Genomic DNA, 16,514 nt, shown 5'->3' on the forward strand with positions numbered 1-16,514 from the left:
TCAACAATGCTAGAGAGTTGCGTGAATGACGAAGATCAAGGTTTACAAACCCTTGATAGAATTGGATGAAGATGAATTGATTTATCGGATCAAGTCAGACTGAATTGACAGTGGAAGTGCCCAAATTTTTGGGATTCTTCGGGCAACAAGGTCCAACTAGATTCTGTGAGGTGCTATAGTAGATTTTAGCGATGAAGATTTTGGATCGAGTAAAGGAAGAAAAGGAAAGGAAAATGGAAGGGAAGAGCAAAATAGAAAAAATGAAAACTGAAGGAAAAAAGAGGAAGGAGCTAGATTTCTCCTATAAATTTTGTAAAGATAACTATGATAGTTAAGTCAAAGCACCCAAATTGAAAGAAAAAATGACGATAAAATAAAAAATATTAAAAAAATAATAATACATCACTTGCAGGTAGTATACCGGTTACCGATTAAATTTTACTTTAGTCTAAAGTACGAGGGGGCTATATGAGTGTTTTTAAATAATGAGGAAGTACTGTGTCAAATAATCAAACCACAGTGAGGTTTTCTGTAATTTACTCTAGTCTAAAAGTATTAGGGGTAGTGTAGATGTTTTTAAAATAACGAGGAGGTATCGTGTCAAATAGTCAAATCATAAGGAAGTATTATGTATTTTAGCCGTAAAAGGAAGAAAGGCAGAAAGAAAAAGGGTGAAACCAATTGTTTCTCCCTGTTTCCAGCTGCCGTATTTCTTCCATGGATTCACTGAAATTGAGCATTCCTCAAGTGGGTTTGCAACGAAGCTTCAATATCTCTTTTTCGAATCTGCCTATGCCACCATCAAGGCTAAAAATTACATGTGGGTTGAGAAAGATTGGACCAAGAAAACCAATGTGGAGGTCAAGGGTGTTGTCTCCGGAAGCCATACAAGCTGTCCAGTCTTTGAAATTAGCAAGATCTCCAGACAAATTAGTAGAGGTCTTTGCTAATAGAATAAGCAGGCTTCTGAAGGCTGACTTGGTGGATACTTTATCAGAGCTGCAAAGGCAAAACGAAGTAGAATTAGCCCTTCAGGTAAATGTATACATATGTAGTCGTGACTGTTTTCTTTTGATTTTGTTTCGTGGGATTGATTGGATTTTGTCAAGGGATTGTGGAATTTGATGCGAAAAGAATTGAATTTTGTGGGATTATCTTTTTTTTTTTTTTGGAAAAACGTAGCATTTTCTGTGACCAAAAGATTAAGGAAGACGGAAAAGAAATAAAAAAAAGCCAGTTTCTTAACAGTTTCTGAGCTTTGAGCATTTTAAATTTCAGAATTTATGTTTGAAATTTTATGTGTCAATTATGTGTCACATATATGTGCAGTGAAAAACGGTTGTTTTGACGATGTTTTTAATTATGGATGTCTTATTTGAACCAGATTTTAATGATGTTGGGAAGTTTGACAAATATTAATAAGTTAACTGTATAACTCATATTGTTAGGATGGTGGTCTGAAAATTGTGATTGCAGTTAATTGTGTGCTGATAGTGTCAAGATGAAGATAAGAAATCAAGTGAACATGATTGTGATTTTAATTTTTTTTCTTTGTCTGTGAGACTTGCATGATGGATGTAGTGCAATAGGTCAAGGTGAAGTCATTTGCGAATTCTGTCTTAATACTGACAGAATCAGTTCCTATCCACCTCTGTGGTAGATGGTTTCTGGAAAGTCTCCTAGTAACAGTAGAATTGTGCCGATACCAAATATTTTAGTGAAGAGCAGTTGAAAATCCAAAACTAGAGGTTTGCCTGACTTCCTGATCTGCATTAGATTGAAGACATAAGAGATGCTTGTAAGTTTACAGATGGATTTTAGTTAACATTGAAAATTGTGGGGATTGTACAATATGGTAATGTCATGTAAAGTTTCTTTGTTAAGGTAGACTCATGTTCCCACACAAGTCATTCATGCTTTTTGAGACAGTACTTTGCGGCTATTAATGAAACTTGAGAGAATCAGATTGGTACCTAGAGACAGCTAAATGCCTTTCTTTTGTTACATTAGTGTCTTCTGATTCCAGTTTGAAAACAAGGAATGTCTTTTTATAATGAACACTACAGGTCATTGTCTATCATCTGTTCTCTGGGTGGTTATACTTGACTTTAGTGCATTTTTTTATAGTTGCATAATGAAACTTTTGAATGAAATGGCACTTCAGCTCTCTCTAGCTGCTGTGGCATATGGTAAAAGTTGTGCTCTTAGAGAAATAGTTTACGTTTAACAGACCCAAAAGTTCAACCTAACATGTGTCCTTATCTTGGCTTGTTTTTTTTCCCTTTTAAATGTGCATTATCTGAAAAGTAATCAGAACTCAGGTGTTTAATTTTGCAAGAAAAGAAGTTTGGTATGAACCAGATATATCTATTTACAGTGACATGATCCTGATGTTGGGAAAGAGCAGCAATATTGAAATGGCTGAACAGCTTTTTGGTGAGATAGAGAAAGAAGGCCTAAGGCCTGACACCAGAACATACACTGAGATGATTGGAGCATATTTCCGTGTCAAAATGATAGAAAAGGCAATAGAGTCATATGAATCAATGAAGGGATCAGGTTGTATTCCTGACAAGCTTACATTCAGGATCTTGATAAAGAACCTTGAAAAATCTGGTGAAAAAGAACTTATAGCTACAGTGAAGAAAGATTGTCTCACCTATATTGAGTACCCTGAGAAATTTCTTGAAGAGGTTGAAAAGACATATGTAAGTACTGTTTTTCACTAGCAAAGCTTTTACTTCTAATATTATATAGCTGTATGTTGAAAATGAACTGTTGAGTGTGCATGCATTCTGTGTCTCCCTTTATCATAATTTTAATAACAATATGAAGAGCAGTAATCTTGCTGTACATGAGTCCTTTACTGTATATTCTTTTGTGCACAGTTTTATGTGCCATTGGTCACAATGTCTCTTCTGATTTTTTAATTGGATGCAAATAATTTTAACTTTCATGCCTTAAGAGTGTACCTTTATTTAGCAACCTTGTGAAAAAGTTATCTCTTAATTATCTCATGACTTTGTTTTCATCTATTGCTACGCTATGTGCTGGTGTTTCTCAATGCTAGAACTAAAACTTATTTTAATATTAGGGGAAATGGATAATAGCCATTGCCTGCTTGTAACTTTTTGCTTGATGTTAGATGATATTTTGGACCATTGTACCTTAAACCCATTATGATGTGTAACCCCAGCTTTGATTGCACCTGGAAATAGCAGCAGCTTAGGCAGCCAAGGAAATGGACTATTTGAATCCTAACATGAACTTGGACCTGATTAGAGGAAACTTTCCGGCAGGCCCCTAGACTATCCACTTTGCATGGTTTTGGCCCCTTAACTATAAATTGTCACAAATAAACCCTTGAACAAAAAAAAAAAAACTTAGTTTAAGGATTTCCGTCAATTTTTGGGCATTAAATGTAATGGAATTAAGGGCGAAACTGACCAAACATAAAAACCAACCCACAATTTGGTTAGGAAACCAACTATATTAAGTCAACTAATAACATGGAATTTAATGTTTCTTCCTCTTTTTTGATCTTCCACCTTCTTTACCCTTATTTGATGAAATAATCAGTCAATGAGGCCTTTTAGGTTGTTTTCGTGGGTTAATTTTTTTTTGTTTGGTCAGTTTTGCCCCTAATTCCATCACCTCTAATGGCCAAAATTGATGGAAGTCCTTAAACTAAGCATTTTTTTTGTTCAAGTGCTTATTTGTGACAATTTATGGTTGAGGGGCCAAAACCGTACAGAGGCAATAGTTTAGGGGCTGTCCGGAAAGTTTCCTCACCTAATTATCATTAATTTGAATAAGGCTGCAACCCTTCTGGTTCTCAGTGCAAAATTAATTGGCTACATGTTAAGTTAAATTATGTCAGTTGACAATCACTAGTGAATGCATTATGTATACTTTCTTCTTTACCAAGTAGCTGTTTTATCTGTTCCCTTTTTCTTCTTCTTTGGTGCTATGTTTTATGCAATATGCATCTGGTTGTCATGCTTTTACGCCTCTGTTCAGATTGATTAAAGGGTTAACTAAAACCAGAAACAATACACAACCTTTTCTCTTAAGCTGCCCATATCCCCTGCCACTATCCTACATTTTCATTAGGTCTATTCATTTTTTTCTTGATGTACTAATACAGCTCATGATCTTGTTTTGCAAATTTCTTCTTGCTTTGGGTTGACTTGGTGGTTGGATCTTGTTTTACTTCAGCCAAAGCGAAGGTTACTCAACATTGTTTGAAGATATGTAGCATCTTTCAACCATGTCGTCCTTTGTGCTACCTTTGAATTTCACAATCCTCAGAGCTGGATGAAGCTCGTCGCCACAGCCAGCTACCTTGAGATAGTTGCTGCCAGCTTATTGGCATATGAGCTGGCAATTCTTACCTTGAGTGGAATGAAAGGTGAATTATTCGATTTAATTTAAGCAAGGATCATTTTGAAATATTGCTGCCCTGTATTAGATCCTTGCACAGTGATAGTTTCGGTTTGTAATCACTAATTATGACTTCATTAGGCAATTTTGGCAATTTTGAACTTGCTAGGCTGACTAAGTGCCTTGTATAGGTCATTGCTGTTGGATTAATGCGAATACCATTTTACAATATGAACTCTTTTAGCTACTGAAAAGTTCCCTATGTTGTATCAACTCTTGAAAGATGCTGCACGTGCCTTATAATGTAATGTAAATCTCCCAAAATTTGCAACATTTTCTGTGCAAAAGAGTTGCCAATCAGACAGGTTTATATTGTGTATTAGCTGCATACTCTTTCAAATTATTTTACCCTGATTTTTTCTTATTCAAGAATTGATTTATGTTCTTTTTTTTTTGACCAAAACATCAACATTGTTTTAACAGAGTGTAAATAACTTTACAGTGTGGTAGGCAACTGCCCAAGGTCTACTACTCATTTTTGAACTAACTGCAGGGAGGACAAACAAAGCAACCCTATGACTTCATACATGAACCTTTATTTACAAAGGAGAACCCACAAGAACCAATTAAGGATCGTAGAGCTAAAATGTCTTGCATGAGATTGGCATTTAATGAATCATTGCTATCCTGCCTCAGTAGTTGGACAATAACATGCTTGTGATCTGCTTCAATGATTGCATTCTGCCATCCTTCCTCTAGAACTTTGGTGAGGCTTAATTTGGTTGCCTTAGCTGACTCATCTGCACCTTTTTCCTCTAGATATGGCTAATGATTGCCCAGGCAGTAACTATCTCACCTCTCCCGTTTCTTGCAACTGCCCTACCCGCTTTTCCTTTGCCAATGCGGCTCTTTGAAGCTACATTGATTTTAATGTTATTTATGAGGAGAGGATTCCAATGGTTGTCCTCACTGTCTTCTACTGAGCTGCATAATATAATTCCATCTTTTTCATTGTCAAATCTTCGAATTTCAACCATTCAGTGATAGCTTGCTGCATCATCTTCATAAATGATAGCATTCATCTGCGAGTTTTAAAATTGATCTTCTTGCTCCTAAAATTTGCCACAGAATGTTTGTTGTGATTGCTGTGTGTCTGAGTTCTCTTTTCCGCATGTAGCTCCTTTTCAGCTTCTTCCCCCATACCCAAAAATTGCCTCTTTGCTCTCCTGGTCCAACCCCGATAACTGGAGAGCATTCCATATTGCTTCAGCACCAGGGCCAAGAATAAGAGCATGCTCAATTGATTCTTTACCTTCCCTGCGTCCTTGACAGATTAGGTTGCTTGCCTGGTTCTGCTGTGTATTACAGCCTTAACTGGGAGGATCTGCTGCAGATACTTCCAAGAATATAACTTAATCTTATGTTTGATATTAGGCTTCCATAAGAAGTTGCATGTCTGGAAGCTCTGTCCTTTCATGCTAAGTTCACCCCCATTTACATTCTGTTTTAACTTCTTTTCTTCTTCTTCTGGGCTGTATTATATGCTGATCTTACAAAATGGATCCCATCTTAGAGTGCTTCCAAAAAGGTTTATGATGCTAATGGGGAATTGGATAATGGTCTTAACATCCTTTCCACACATGATTTGGCTCAGAGCCATTTTGCTCCATTTGAAGTTCTGTATGAGCTGGTCAACTCTTTCCAACGGATAGAAGGGGGAGTTTCTGGGTCCTTAACTCTTCATCTTCATTCAAATGGATTCTATTATGGCCAGCATTTTTATTAATCTTTAATTAATCTAAGTTTTGAATTGTTTGTTTAACGTGGACTCAGATTATGGATCAGAGAAAAAGGGCAAAACGGGAAAAAGACATTAGGGTTAAAACAATTTTTTGTTCAAAAACAAAGAAAAAAGGGACTCGAAGCCCAAACTAAGGCCCAAGTCAGCTAAGAAGGCACTTATGGATTTTCTGAAGCTAAAAAAAGAAAGGGAAAGATGATGGGATAAGGCTTCAATAATCTAGAAAATTTCTGTTACAGGTAAATCCTTTGTGCATGTTAGCAAAATCAAAGGAAATTCACCCAACGTTTGCTCATAAATACCCTGGGCAAGAACAATCCCTCACTATTATTTCTTCTTCACTAGCAAATGATAAACAAAAGGAAGAAAAGGAGCGAAAAGTCAAGCAAGGAAGATTAATCTAAGTCTAGAAGTAGAACAATAAGAGGAGATCATAACCTAGAAGTGTAGTGATTTCTTCAAATTAAGAATTTGATTTAATAATTAATTGTATAGTTGCTTCAAGAATAAACATAGGTAACCTATAATCTTGCTTAGAAAGAATTAGAGGTGTCAAAATGGATGACTTGTGCGGGTTTGGCTTAGTTAAAATGACTAATGGGTATAAGTAAGTCAAACTATTAAATGGGTATAAATGGGTAGGTCAAAATTGAATTGGATAACCCAATTACCCATTTATAACCTATTTATTTTAAATTTCTGTAAACTCATTTAAATTCATTTTTGCAAACTAAACTATCAATTTACACCACATTTTGTACCAATCATTAGTTTTAAATATTTATTTATAATACTCAATAAGCCTAGTTATCAATTTTTTCCATCCTTATTTTATGTCGTAAAATTGCATACTATTTAATAATTGAACAATAAGAATATAAAAATTGAACTAAACACTATAAAAGTTAACATAAAAACTTAAGTCAAAAGTTTTGAAACTCTAGCATTTTTTTTGTGTGTAAATTTAAAATTTTATTTTGGAAAGGTAAGAAAAACTTGTCATAAATTGGTAATGTTGAAAAATGAGCAAGTTAACAAACAAAGAAAAAAATAAAATGATAAGATAAAATCAATAATAATAATAATAATGAACAAAAGTAATTAACATCATAACAAAATGAAAAATCTGAAAAAAAAAGGTGAGGGAAGAGAGGAGGTTTGATGGGTTACAATTCTAAATGGGTTAATTGAATTTGATGGGTTACCTATAAATGAGTATTATTGGGTAATCCATTTATATCCATCAGCAAAAATTTAAGATACCTATGCCCATTTATTCATGAGCGGGTATGGGTAAATTTAACTAAATGGGTTTGTTTGTCACCTATCGAAAGAATTATGGAATGTACCATGTTTGATTTATGGCTGGAATATTGCATGTTTTCTTCAAAACAAGAACTAGTTTTTTGCATGTAGAAAAGGAATAGGAAAAAAATTGCAGAAAATATACGGGAAAAAGGAAACCATTGCCAATTGCGAAGACCAGCTAGCCATGGTGACTCATTGGACAAAGGCTGCCGGAAAAGCTTGGGAGGATAGTTGCCGATCACCGCTGCTTATCTCGACTGGTGATGAAGGTGGTCGGTAGTGGTAGCCACATTAGATTGTGAATTAAAGAAAAAGGAAAGATGTGACGACCCCACCTCTCCGTAAGATGTATCTTAGGGTTTAGCTGATCGCCTGCCCAACTCTTGCTAGGACCAGTTCACTTATTTCAATAAAATAAGTTACAAATTCAAAAGTAAATAAAACAACAATTCCCAAATTTAGAATGTACATTTATACTTAATTCTATTTCAAACATTCATACATTTCCCAATATAAAAAAAGATTCAAGTTCTAAATAATTTTCAATCCTAATCGAGCACTAGCGCGAGTACAATGACAAAAGTCAAAAATTAGACAACGCCAGTCTATACCAACCTCATGCCTATACTCGTACCCCCTATAAGGAAAACAAAACTAATAGGGTGAGTCAAAATTCAGTGAGGTTCCAAAACATCATGCAAACCCAAGTAGCGAGTTGACCATTATATAAAATTTGAAATATCAAAGTAGCGAGTATAAGAGTTCATAAAAGTAAGCAGTAGCACTACAAGTAACAAATTAGATAGATATCCAACATTTCCAAGTATAAGGATACAGTCGCTTTTGCGAGCCAACTCGGCCATAGCTTGTCAGGAAGTAGTTGACACTCCGTCAACTTTCAAAGTAATGTAACCAGTCCAGTAGAGCACAACTTAACTCCAATCTCCATCCACCATCTAACCTCCTACCGGACTCGAACTCCAATATAAACAATGGTGGTAATACGCGAGCATACCAATTAGTCGAGAAGATAACACTCCACTTGACAGAATAGGAGACCCAGGGTTCGTTATCTAATCAACCAGACCCTTGCCGACTCGACTCAATTAACTAGCCATAGGATTTTTGGAATTCCAAACATTATTCAAGTCATATACATGTATATCAAACAAATTGTAATCAATGCACAGTAATAAGTCACATTAGGGCAAGTGCGATAAAGTACACTCTACCCGACCAAATAAGTCAAGCATTATTCAATCGCATTAGCAAATCATTTCATTCAAGGATCAAGTTCAATCATGTACTGGAAAACGCTCACCAATGATTTATTGCTTTCCAAAACCAAGCTTCAGTTCAACTCCCTGGTTAGAGCCCAAATCTGCGGTAAAATACCGTTTAACAGTTTGCAATCAATTAGGGTTTCAAAATATAAGAGTTTCGCTTAAAGAAAACCAAGTAAGTAGAACTCATTTAAGTAGTAATCATTTGACTTATTAAAGTCTAAAAAATTCATGCTCACTCTTTTGGTTTCGATAAAGAAGTTGTTAAAACTTTTAAATTCGCAACTTCGCATAAGAAACTAAAAAATCTTATTTAAAGTGGTCGTTACTTTGTCTTTGAAAAATATACACTTTTGAACAAAATTTTAGCTTATAAGTCACCCACAAGGTCAACCTAAGCATCCCTATATAACTAAGTTCCAAATTGAGCATAAGTCACATCTCTATTTCCGCTTTCACTCACTTATCCCATGAGAGGAAAAACGGCCAGCATTTCCTTTATGTTTACCAAATTTTTCAGCTATTTCAAGGCTACATTTTCATTCCAAATCAGCCCCAAATCAACACCACAAGTAATAAGATAAAAGCAGCTCTTAATCTAGGCCATAAAACCATCTAATTGGAGCTCATTTCTAGCATATATCATCACAATATCAAAGTTGAAAAATCCCTAAGAAAGCTGGAAATTCCTATTTAGAAGCTAAAAAGTCACAATAGAGCTACCAATCACTTCACAAGTCCATAGCCAAGCTCAATACCAACATATTATGGATAAACAACATAAATCAAGACTGAAATCATAAACCTGAGGCACCAAATCTAGATTATCATCCATAAAATTTCTAGTTTCAAGCCATCTTCACCATATTTTGCAAGAATAAGAAAGAGAAAGGATGTTGCTCATCTTATACCTTCACCCCTTGAAGAAAAATGAAGAAACCAAGGCTTCCTCTCCAAAAACTCTCCGCTACAAGCTTCCTTGCTTCCGTGGTGCGAGTTTGTTCGGTTTAGTTTTGTGATTCTAACTTAAACAAGGTAAGAATCAAGATGAAGTTGGAAGTTTTTCTCCTCTCTTTTCTCTCCTAGTTGTTCAGCCATGACAAGAAGAAATGCAGGAAAATTGGTCAAAAGAAAGATAAGAAGGAAAGTAAGTTACTTTGGTCAAACTTGTCTTGGATTGCCAACAGTTGGCAACCAAGTTTTTTTCCTTTTTTTTTATTTTCTTTCCTTTTCTTAGTCAACAATTTTGGCCAGCTTTAGGGTTAGATTAAGGGAGGATTAAATGAAATAAAAACAAGGAGATCAGGGTAAGAAAGTATTGGTCAAGTGGTATACACAACAGGTAACAAACGACGCACATCGATTCAAACCTACTTTCTTAACTCTCCTGTACCTTTGTTTTAACTTATGATTCACCAACTTATTTTTAGCACTTCTAATCACATACTTTCTCTTACTTAATACACGATCTTATCCACCAAATTTAATACACACACCTCATCAATTGATCACACTACCAAAATACATAAAAAAACCCTAACTTACGCCATATATTTAGAAAAATCATAACTTGAGTTATAAATGTCAAAAATTCATACAACTTAACCTATTAAGAACTAGACTTGAAACACTAATAATATTTAGAAGACATCTCAGAGAGATTCAGTTCATAAGTTGGTCCAAATTGAGCCGTAATCTACTACAACATTCCAATTTTTACTTTCGCAGGGCAGAATTTTCAATCAACTTTGCTGATTTTCTGGTATTTATAAAAATTGAATCAAACTACTGTAGGAATTCCTATGAGTCTAGTTTTAAACTCAACAAACGGAACTCAATTCCGACTTTCCTATACGAAGTTATAGCCAATTTTCCAAAATTAAGCAGAGCCTCCTGTGAAAATTTCCAGATTTTTTAACAACTTGAGAAAAATGAAAATTTTCTTAATAAAATTTCACTCCCTTAACTCAAATTCAATAACATGTGAAGATTAAGGTTCAACAAAGTATCTTAAATAAAAACATTGCCAAAATCACCATAAAATGACTGATATTTCCACATAGAAGCATATATCAAACTCACCATAAATCTCCCCATCAAACTACTAAGATTTTCATGAAATGTACCTAATCCTTTTTTTTATCATATGAAGAGACATATAGCATGATTCTTAACCAATAAATCCACCAAAATTTATCGTACATATCTCACTTGTCAGTTGCACTAGTACCGTACACTGTGAAACTTAACATGCACCCAATTAAGCATGCACCAAGTTGAATAATATAATAGAAGAAAAATCATGATTCAACCATTTAAGCAACCAAGAATTTAAGGCAAGTAAGTTTAAATAAGAACTATAAAGACAAGTAAAATTTCGAGGCCTCATACTCTCTCCCCCCTAAAAGAATTTCGTCCTCGAAATTCTAACCTTTGCTCACACAAAACTTGATGCTACAGGATTTTTCTCCAATTTCCATGTGGCGTTTTCTCACTTATAGTGCTACCACAAAGTTACCTAGAGGGAAAATCTGGCCGACGTAATGGCTAAGTTGATATGCTAAGAAAGTTCAATGAAGGCGTCAAATTATGCAAAGTGATATAAACTTAAGAACTCGATGAAAAGAAGAATTCATAACTATGAAACTTGGTTACTACTCTTGCTAGATCGTGAAATAAAATACTATGCATCGGTAAATAATCTCCAAAGTGCATCTCCTCTCATGACTACAATTAAATCACTAGACATGTACTACCCTCTCTAATTGCCCTTCCTTCAATAAATACAACTTACTACGTAAGACGTTTACCGCGTATCTTCCCACAGATACAACTATTTCAGGTAACATTACTAATTCTTGATGTGTCCATTCTTTCTTTTCTTCTTCCCTCTATTCTTCATAGTAAGTTCCCCTTTCACTAATTTCTTTACTTTTCCTTTTAGTATCGCTGGAGTTTCCTTCCCCATTTATTAAGTTGAATGCTAGGAATGTCGTGAGAGGCAACTTAAATAGTGGAATGCATCAATTCAAACTTATCTCGCACATCCTCTGGTATTCCTTCGTATTTCTATTTTCAGTTTCATGTTCTTGTCCAGTTACTCAATTTTCTCCATATACTCTTGTTTCTATCATCCTTTCTAGTTTGCAACTCATTTCTTTTGGCATTCTATCTCTTTTCGACGAATCTCTATTTTCTCATGTCCACTTTCCAAATTTTTCGTATCACCAATTCACTTAAACTCAAATAAGAGTCTGCTAGACAAATCAAAGTATCCAGAGGAGAAGCTAATCACAAATCACAACTCTAACTAGATGCCTCTTACATTTGTTGCTACCAAGTCATCCAGAGAAATTCATCTTGGCTATTCTTAAAGAAGATAGGTGAAAAATCTAAACACAAGTAGGGGAAAATCTCAAGATACGATGCCACTTACTCCTATTTTGGGTCCTTAGATCTCAAGTTCCACACTATGTTATCCTCAATAGGTTTGCTCAAGAAGAATCGATAAACTTTTCTCTTCAATAGTGCCTTTTACTATTGTCAATTAGGGCGGTCATTCTAAGTTTGCCAAGAGGTAGCGTACAACCTTAAAATCCAAACCCCCTTTTCTTTGAAACTTTCATACCTAATCCAAAACTCTCAATCTCAGAGGGATAGGAATCAAGCAGATAGGCAAGGGTAGTCAATCTAGGGCCAAACTTATCACAAGAGAAATACATAGGTAGTTGTAATTAGACTACATCAAAAATAAACACAAAACAAGACCACACATCTATTGAAGCAATTAAATAGGTTTGTAGTACTAACACCTTAGACATTTACGACAACCATCAGATTTTAAATATAGCTTCTATCTATAGAAACCCTAACTAGACATTTACGAGACCAGTCCATGATAGCACTTATTGATCCACTCCCATCAATCAGTTTAATTCCTAGGTCAAATAGTAGAATCTTACGCAACTTGATTTGTGCCATCAACATTTACCTCAAATTCAATCGGAACATCGACCTTCATCCTAATGCGCTTTAGTACTCAGGTATAGGAATCCGAAATTAGATAATTCACAACTCGAACTGGCCAGTCCCAAGAGTAAATCATCTACATTTGAGATTCCTACCTGACATATATATCTATTGTCCCCAAATACCATGATAAAGGTTTGACACCTATAGAATTCATGATTCACAGCTTATACTCAAAAGAGCATTTAGTCCTTTACACCCATTCATGAAATCGGGACCATAACACCATTTGGCCCAAACTCACCCTGCACAGAGATCACACGAAACAGCTCTTATACCACTTGTGACGACCCCACCTCTCTGTAAGACGTACCTCAGGGTTTAGCTGACTGCCTACCCAACTCTTGGCAGGGCCTGTTCACTTATTTCAATAAAATAAGTTATAAATTCAAAAGTAAATGAAACAACAATTCTCAAATTTAGAATGTACATTTAAACTTAATTCTATTTCAAATATTCATACATTTCCCAATATAACAAAAGATTCAAGTTCTAGATAATTTTTAATCCTAATCGAGCACTAGCGCGAGTACAATCACAAAAGTCAAAAATTAGACAACGCCAGTCTATACCAACCTCACGCCTATACTCGTACCCCCTGTAAGGAAAACAAAACTAATAGAGTGAGTCAAAATTCAGTGAGGTTCCAAAACATCAAGCAAACCCAAGTAGCGAGTTGACAATTGTATAAAATTTGAAATATCAAAGTAGCGAGCATAAGAGTTCATAAAAGTAAGCAGTAGCACTACAAGTAACAAATTAGATAGATATCCAACATTTCCAAGTATAAGGATACAGTCGCTTTTGCAAGCCAACTCGGCCATAGCTTGTCAGGAAGTAGTTGACACTCCGTCAACTTTCAAAATAATGTAACCAGTTCAGTAGAGCACAGCTTAACTCCAATCTCCATCCACCATCTAACCCCCTACCGGACCCGAACTCCAATATAAACAATGGTGGTAAGACGCGAGCATACCAATTAGTCGAGAAGATAACATTCCACTCGACAAAATAGAAGACTCAGGGTTGTTATCTAATCGACCAGACCCTTGCCGACTCGACTCGATTAACTAGCCATAGGATTTTTGGAATTCCAAACAGTATTCAAGTCATATACATGTATATCAAACCAATTGTAATCAATGCAGAGTAATAAGTCACATTAGGGCAAGTGCGATAAAGTATACTCCTGCCCGACCAAACAAGACAAGCATTATTCAATTGCATTACAAATCATTTCATTCAAGGATCAAGTTCAATCATGCACTGGAAAACGCTCACCAATGATTTATTGCTTTCCAAAACCAAGCTTGGGTTCAACTCCCTGGTTAGAGCCCAAATCTGCGGTAAAATACCGTTTAACAGTTTGCAATCAATTAGGGTTTCAAAATATAGGAGTTTCGCTTAAAGAAAATCAAGTATATAGAACTCATTTAAGTAGTAATCATTTGACTTATTAAACTCTAGAAATTTATGCTTGCTCTTTTGGTTTCAATGAAGAAGAGGTTAAAACTTTTAACTTCACAACTTGGCATAAGAAACTAGACAATCTTGTTTAAAGTGGTCGTTATTTTGTCTTTGAAAAATAGACTTTTGAACAAAATTTTAGCTTATAAGTCGCCCACAAGGTCAATCTAAGCATCCCTACATAACTAAGTCCCAAATCGAGCACAAGTCACATCTCTATTTCCGTTTTCACTCACTTATCCCACGAGAGAAAAAATGGCCAGCATTTCCTTTGTGTTTACCAAATTTTCCAGCCATTTCAAGGCTACATTTTCATTCCAAATCAGCCCCAAATCAACACCACAAGTAATAAGATGAAAGCAGCTCTTAATATAGGCCTTAAAACCATGTAATTGGAGCTCATTTCTATCATATATCATCACAATATCAAAGTTGAAAAATCTCTAAGAAAGCTGAAAATTCCTATTTAGAAGCTAAAAAGTTACAATAAAGCTACCAATCACCTCACAAGTCCACAGCTAAGCTCAATACCAACATATTATGCATAAGCAACATAAATCAAGGCTGAAAATCATAAACCCTAGGCTGATTTTTCACTAATCTTCACCAAATCTAGATTATCATTCATAAAATTTCTAGTTTCAAGTCATCTTCACCGTATTTTGCAAGAATAAGAAAGAGAAAGGATGTTGTTCATCTTATACCTTCACCCCTTAAAGAAAATGAAGAAACCAAGGCTTCCTCTCCAAAACTCTCCGCTACAAGCTTCCTTGCTTCCTTGGTGCGAGTTTGTTCGATTTAGTTTTGTGATTCTAACTTAAACAAGGTAAGAATCAAGATGAAGTTGGAAGTTTTTCTCCTTTATTTTCTCTCCTAGTTATTCAGCCATGACAAGAAGAAATGCAGGAAAATTGGTCAAAAGAAAGATAAGAAGGAAAGTAAGTTACTTTGGTCAAACTTGTCTTGGATTGTCTTGGATTGCCAACACTTGGCAACCAAGTTTTTTTCTTTTCTTTCCTTTTCTTAGTCAACAATTTTCGCCAGATTTAGGGTTAGATTAAGGGAGGATTGAATGAAATAAAAACAAGGAGATTAGGGTAAGAGAGTATTGGTCAAGTGGTGTACGCAACCGGTAACAAACGGTGCATGTCGGTTCAAGTTTACTTTCATAACTCTCCTGTGCCTTTGTTATAACTTTTGATTCACCAAATTATTCTTAGCACTTCTAATCACATACTTTCTCTTACTTAATACCTACTCTTATCCACCAAATTTAGTACGCACACCTCATCAATTGATCACACTATGAAAATACACAAAAAACCCTAACTTACGCCATTCATTTAGAAAAATCATAACTTGAGTTATAAATGTCAAAAATTCATACAACTTAGCCTGTTAAGAACTAGACTTGAAACACTAATAATCTTTAGAGGACATCTCAAAGAGATTCAGTTCATAAGTTGGTCCAAATTGAGCTATAAACTACTACAACATTCCAGTTTTTACTTGTGCAGGGCCGAATTTTCAATCAACTTTGCTAATTTTCTGGTATTTATAGAAATTGAATCAAACTTTAAATTTCATATTGTAGGAATAATTCTAGTTTCAAACTCAACAAACGGAACTCAATTCCGACTTTCCTATATGAAATTATAGCCAATTTCCCACGGCTGTGCAAAGCCTCCTACGAAAATTTTCAGATTTTCTAACAACTTGAGAATATGAAACTTTTCTTAACAAAATTTCACTCCCTTAACTCAAATTCAACATACATGTGAAGATTAAGATTTAACAATGTATCTTAAACAAAAACCTTGCCAAAATCACCATAAAATGACTAATATTTCGACATAGAAGCATATCAAACTCACCATAAGTCTCCCCACTGAGCTACTGAGGTTTTCATTGAAATGTACCTAATCCTTCTTCTTTATCATATGAAGAGACATCTAGCATGATTCTTAACCAAGAAATCCACCAAATTTATTGTACATATCTCACTTGTCAGTTACACTAGTACCGTGCACTATGAAACTTAACATGCCCCCAATTAGCATGCACCAAGTTGAATAATATAATAGAAAATAAATCATGATTCAACCATTTAAGCAACCAAGAACTTAGGACAAGTTAGTTCAAATAAGAGCTATAAAGACAAGTAAAATTTCGGGGCCTCACAAAAGAGGTTTGTAAAAGCTGCAATTTATTGGAAATTTTTGTAAACGTTTATTATAAGTTTG

At 35.1% G+C, this 16,514-nt stretch overlaps 1 protein-coding gene across 1 annotated transcript; it reads left to right on the forward strand.

The window, feature by feature from the left end:
* Nucleotides 1–679: 679 nt before the first annotated feature.
* LOC113765383 (protein THYLAKOID ASSEMBLY 8-like, chloroplastic) lies at nucleotides 680–4,716 on the forward strand. Its single transcript, XM_027309538.1, has 3 exons — nucleotides 680–1,035; nucleotides 2,322–2,708; nucleotides 4,219–4,716. Exons 1-3 carry the CDS (start codon nucleotides 718–720, stop codon nucleotides 4,246–4,248), a joined length of 735 nt encoding a protein of 244 aa, XP_027165339.1. The 5' UTR covers nucleotides 680–717; the 3' UTR covers nucleotides 4,249–4,716.
* Nucleotides 4,717–16,514: the final 11,798 nt, after the last annotated feature.

The sequence above is a fragment of the Coffea eugenioides genome, chromosome 3, assembly GCF_003713205.1.
Source record: "Coffea eugenioides isolate CCC68of chromosome 3, Ceug_1.0, whole genome shotgun sequence".
NCBI lineage: Eukaryota > Viridiplantae > Streptophyta > Magnoliopsida > Gentianales > Rubiaceae > Coffea > Coffea eugenioides.

Bases quoted from the DNA above. Each gene is read 5' to 3' on its own strand.
- LOC113765383 (XM_027309538.1), top strand. From the start codon at position 718: ATGGATTCACTGAAATTGAGCATTCCTCAAGTGGGTTTGCAACGAAGC. The intron at 1,036-2,321 runs GTAAATGTATAC...ATCAGAACTCAG, and splicing joins AAGTAGAATTAGCCCTTCAG to GTGTTTAATTTTGCAAGAAA. The intron at 2,709-4,218 runs GTAAGTACTGTT...GTTTTACTTCAG, and splicing joins AAGAGGTTGAAAAGACATAT to CCAAAGCGAAGGTTACTCAA.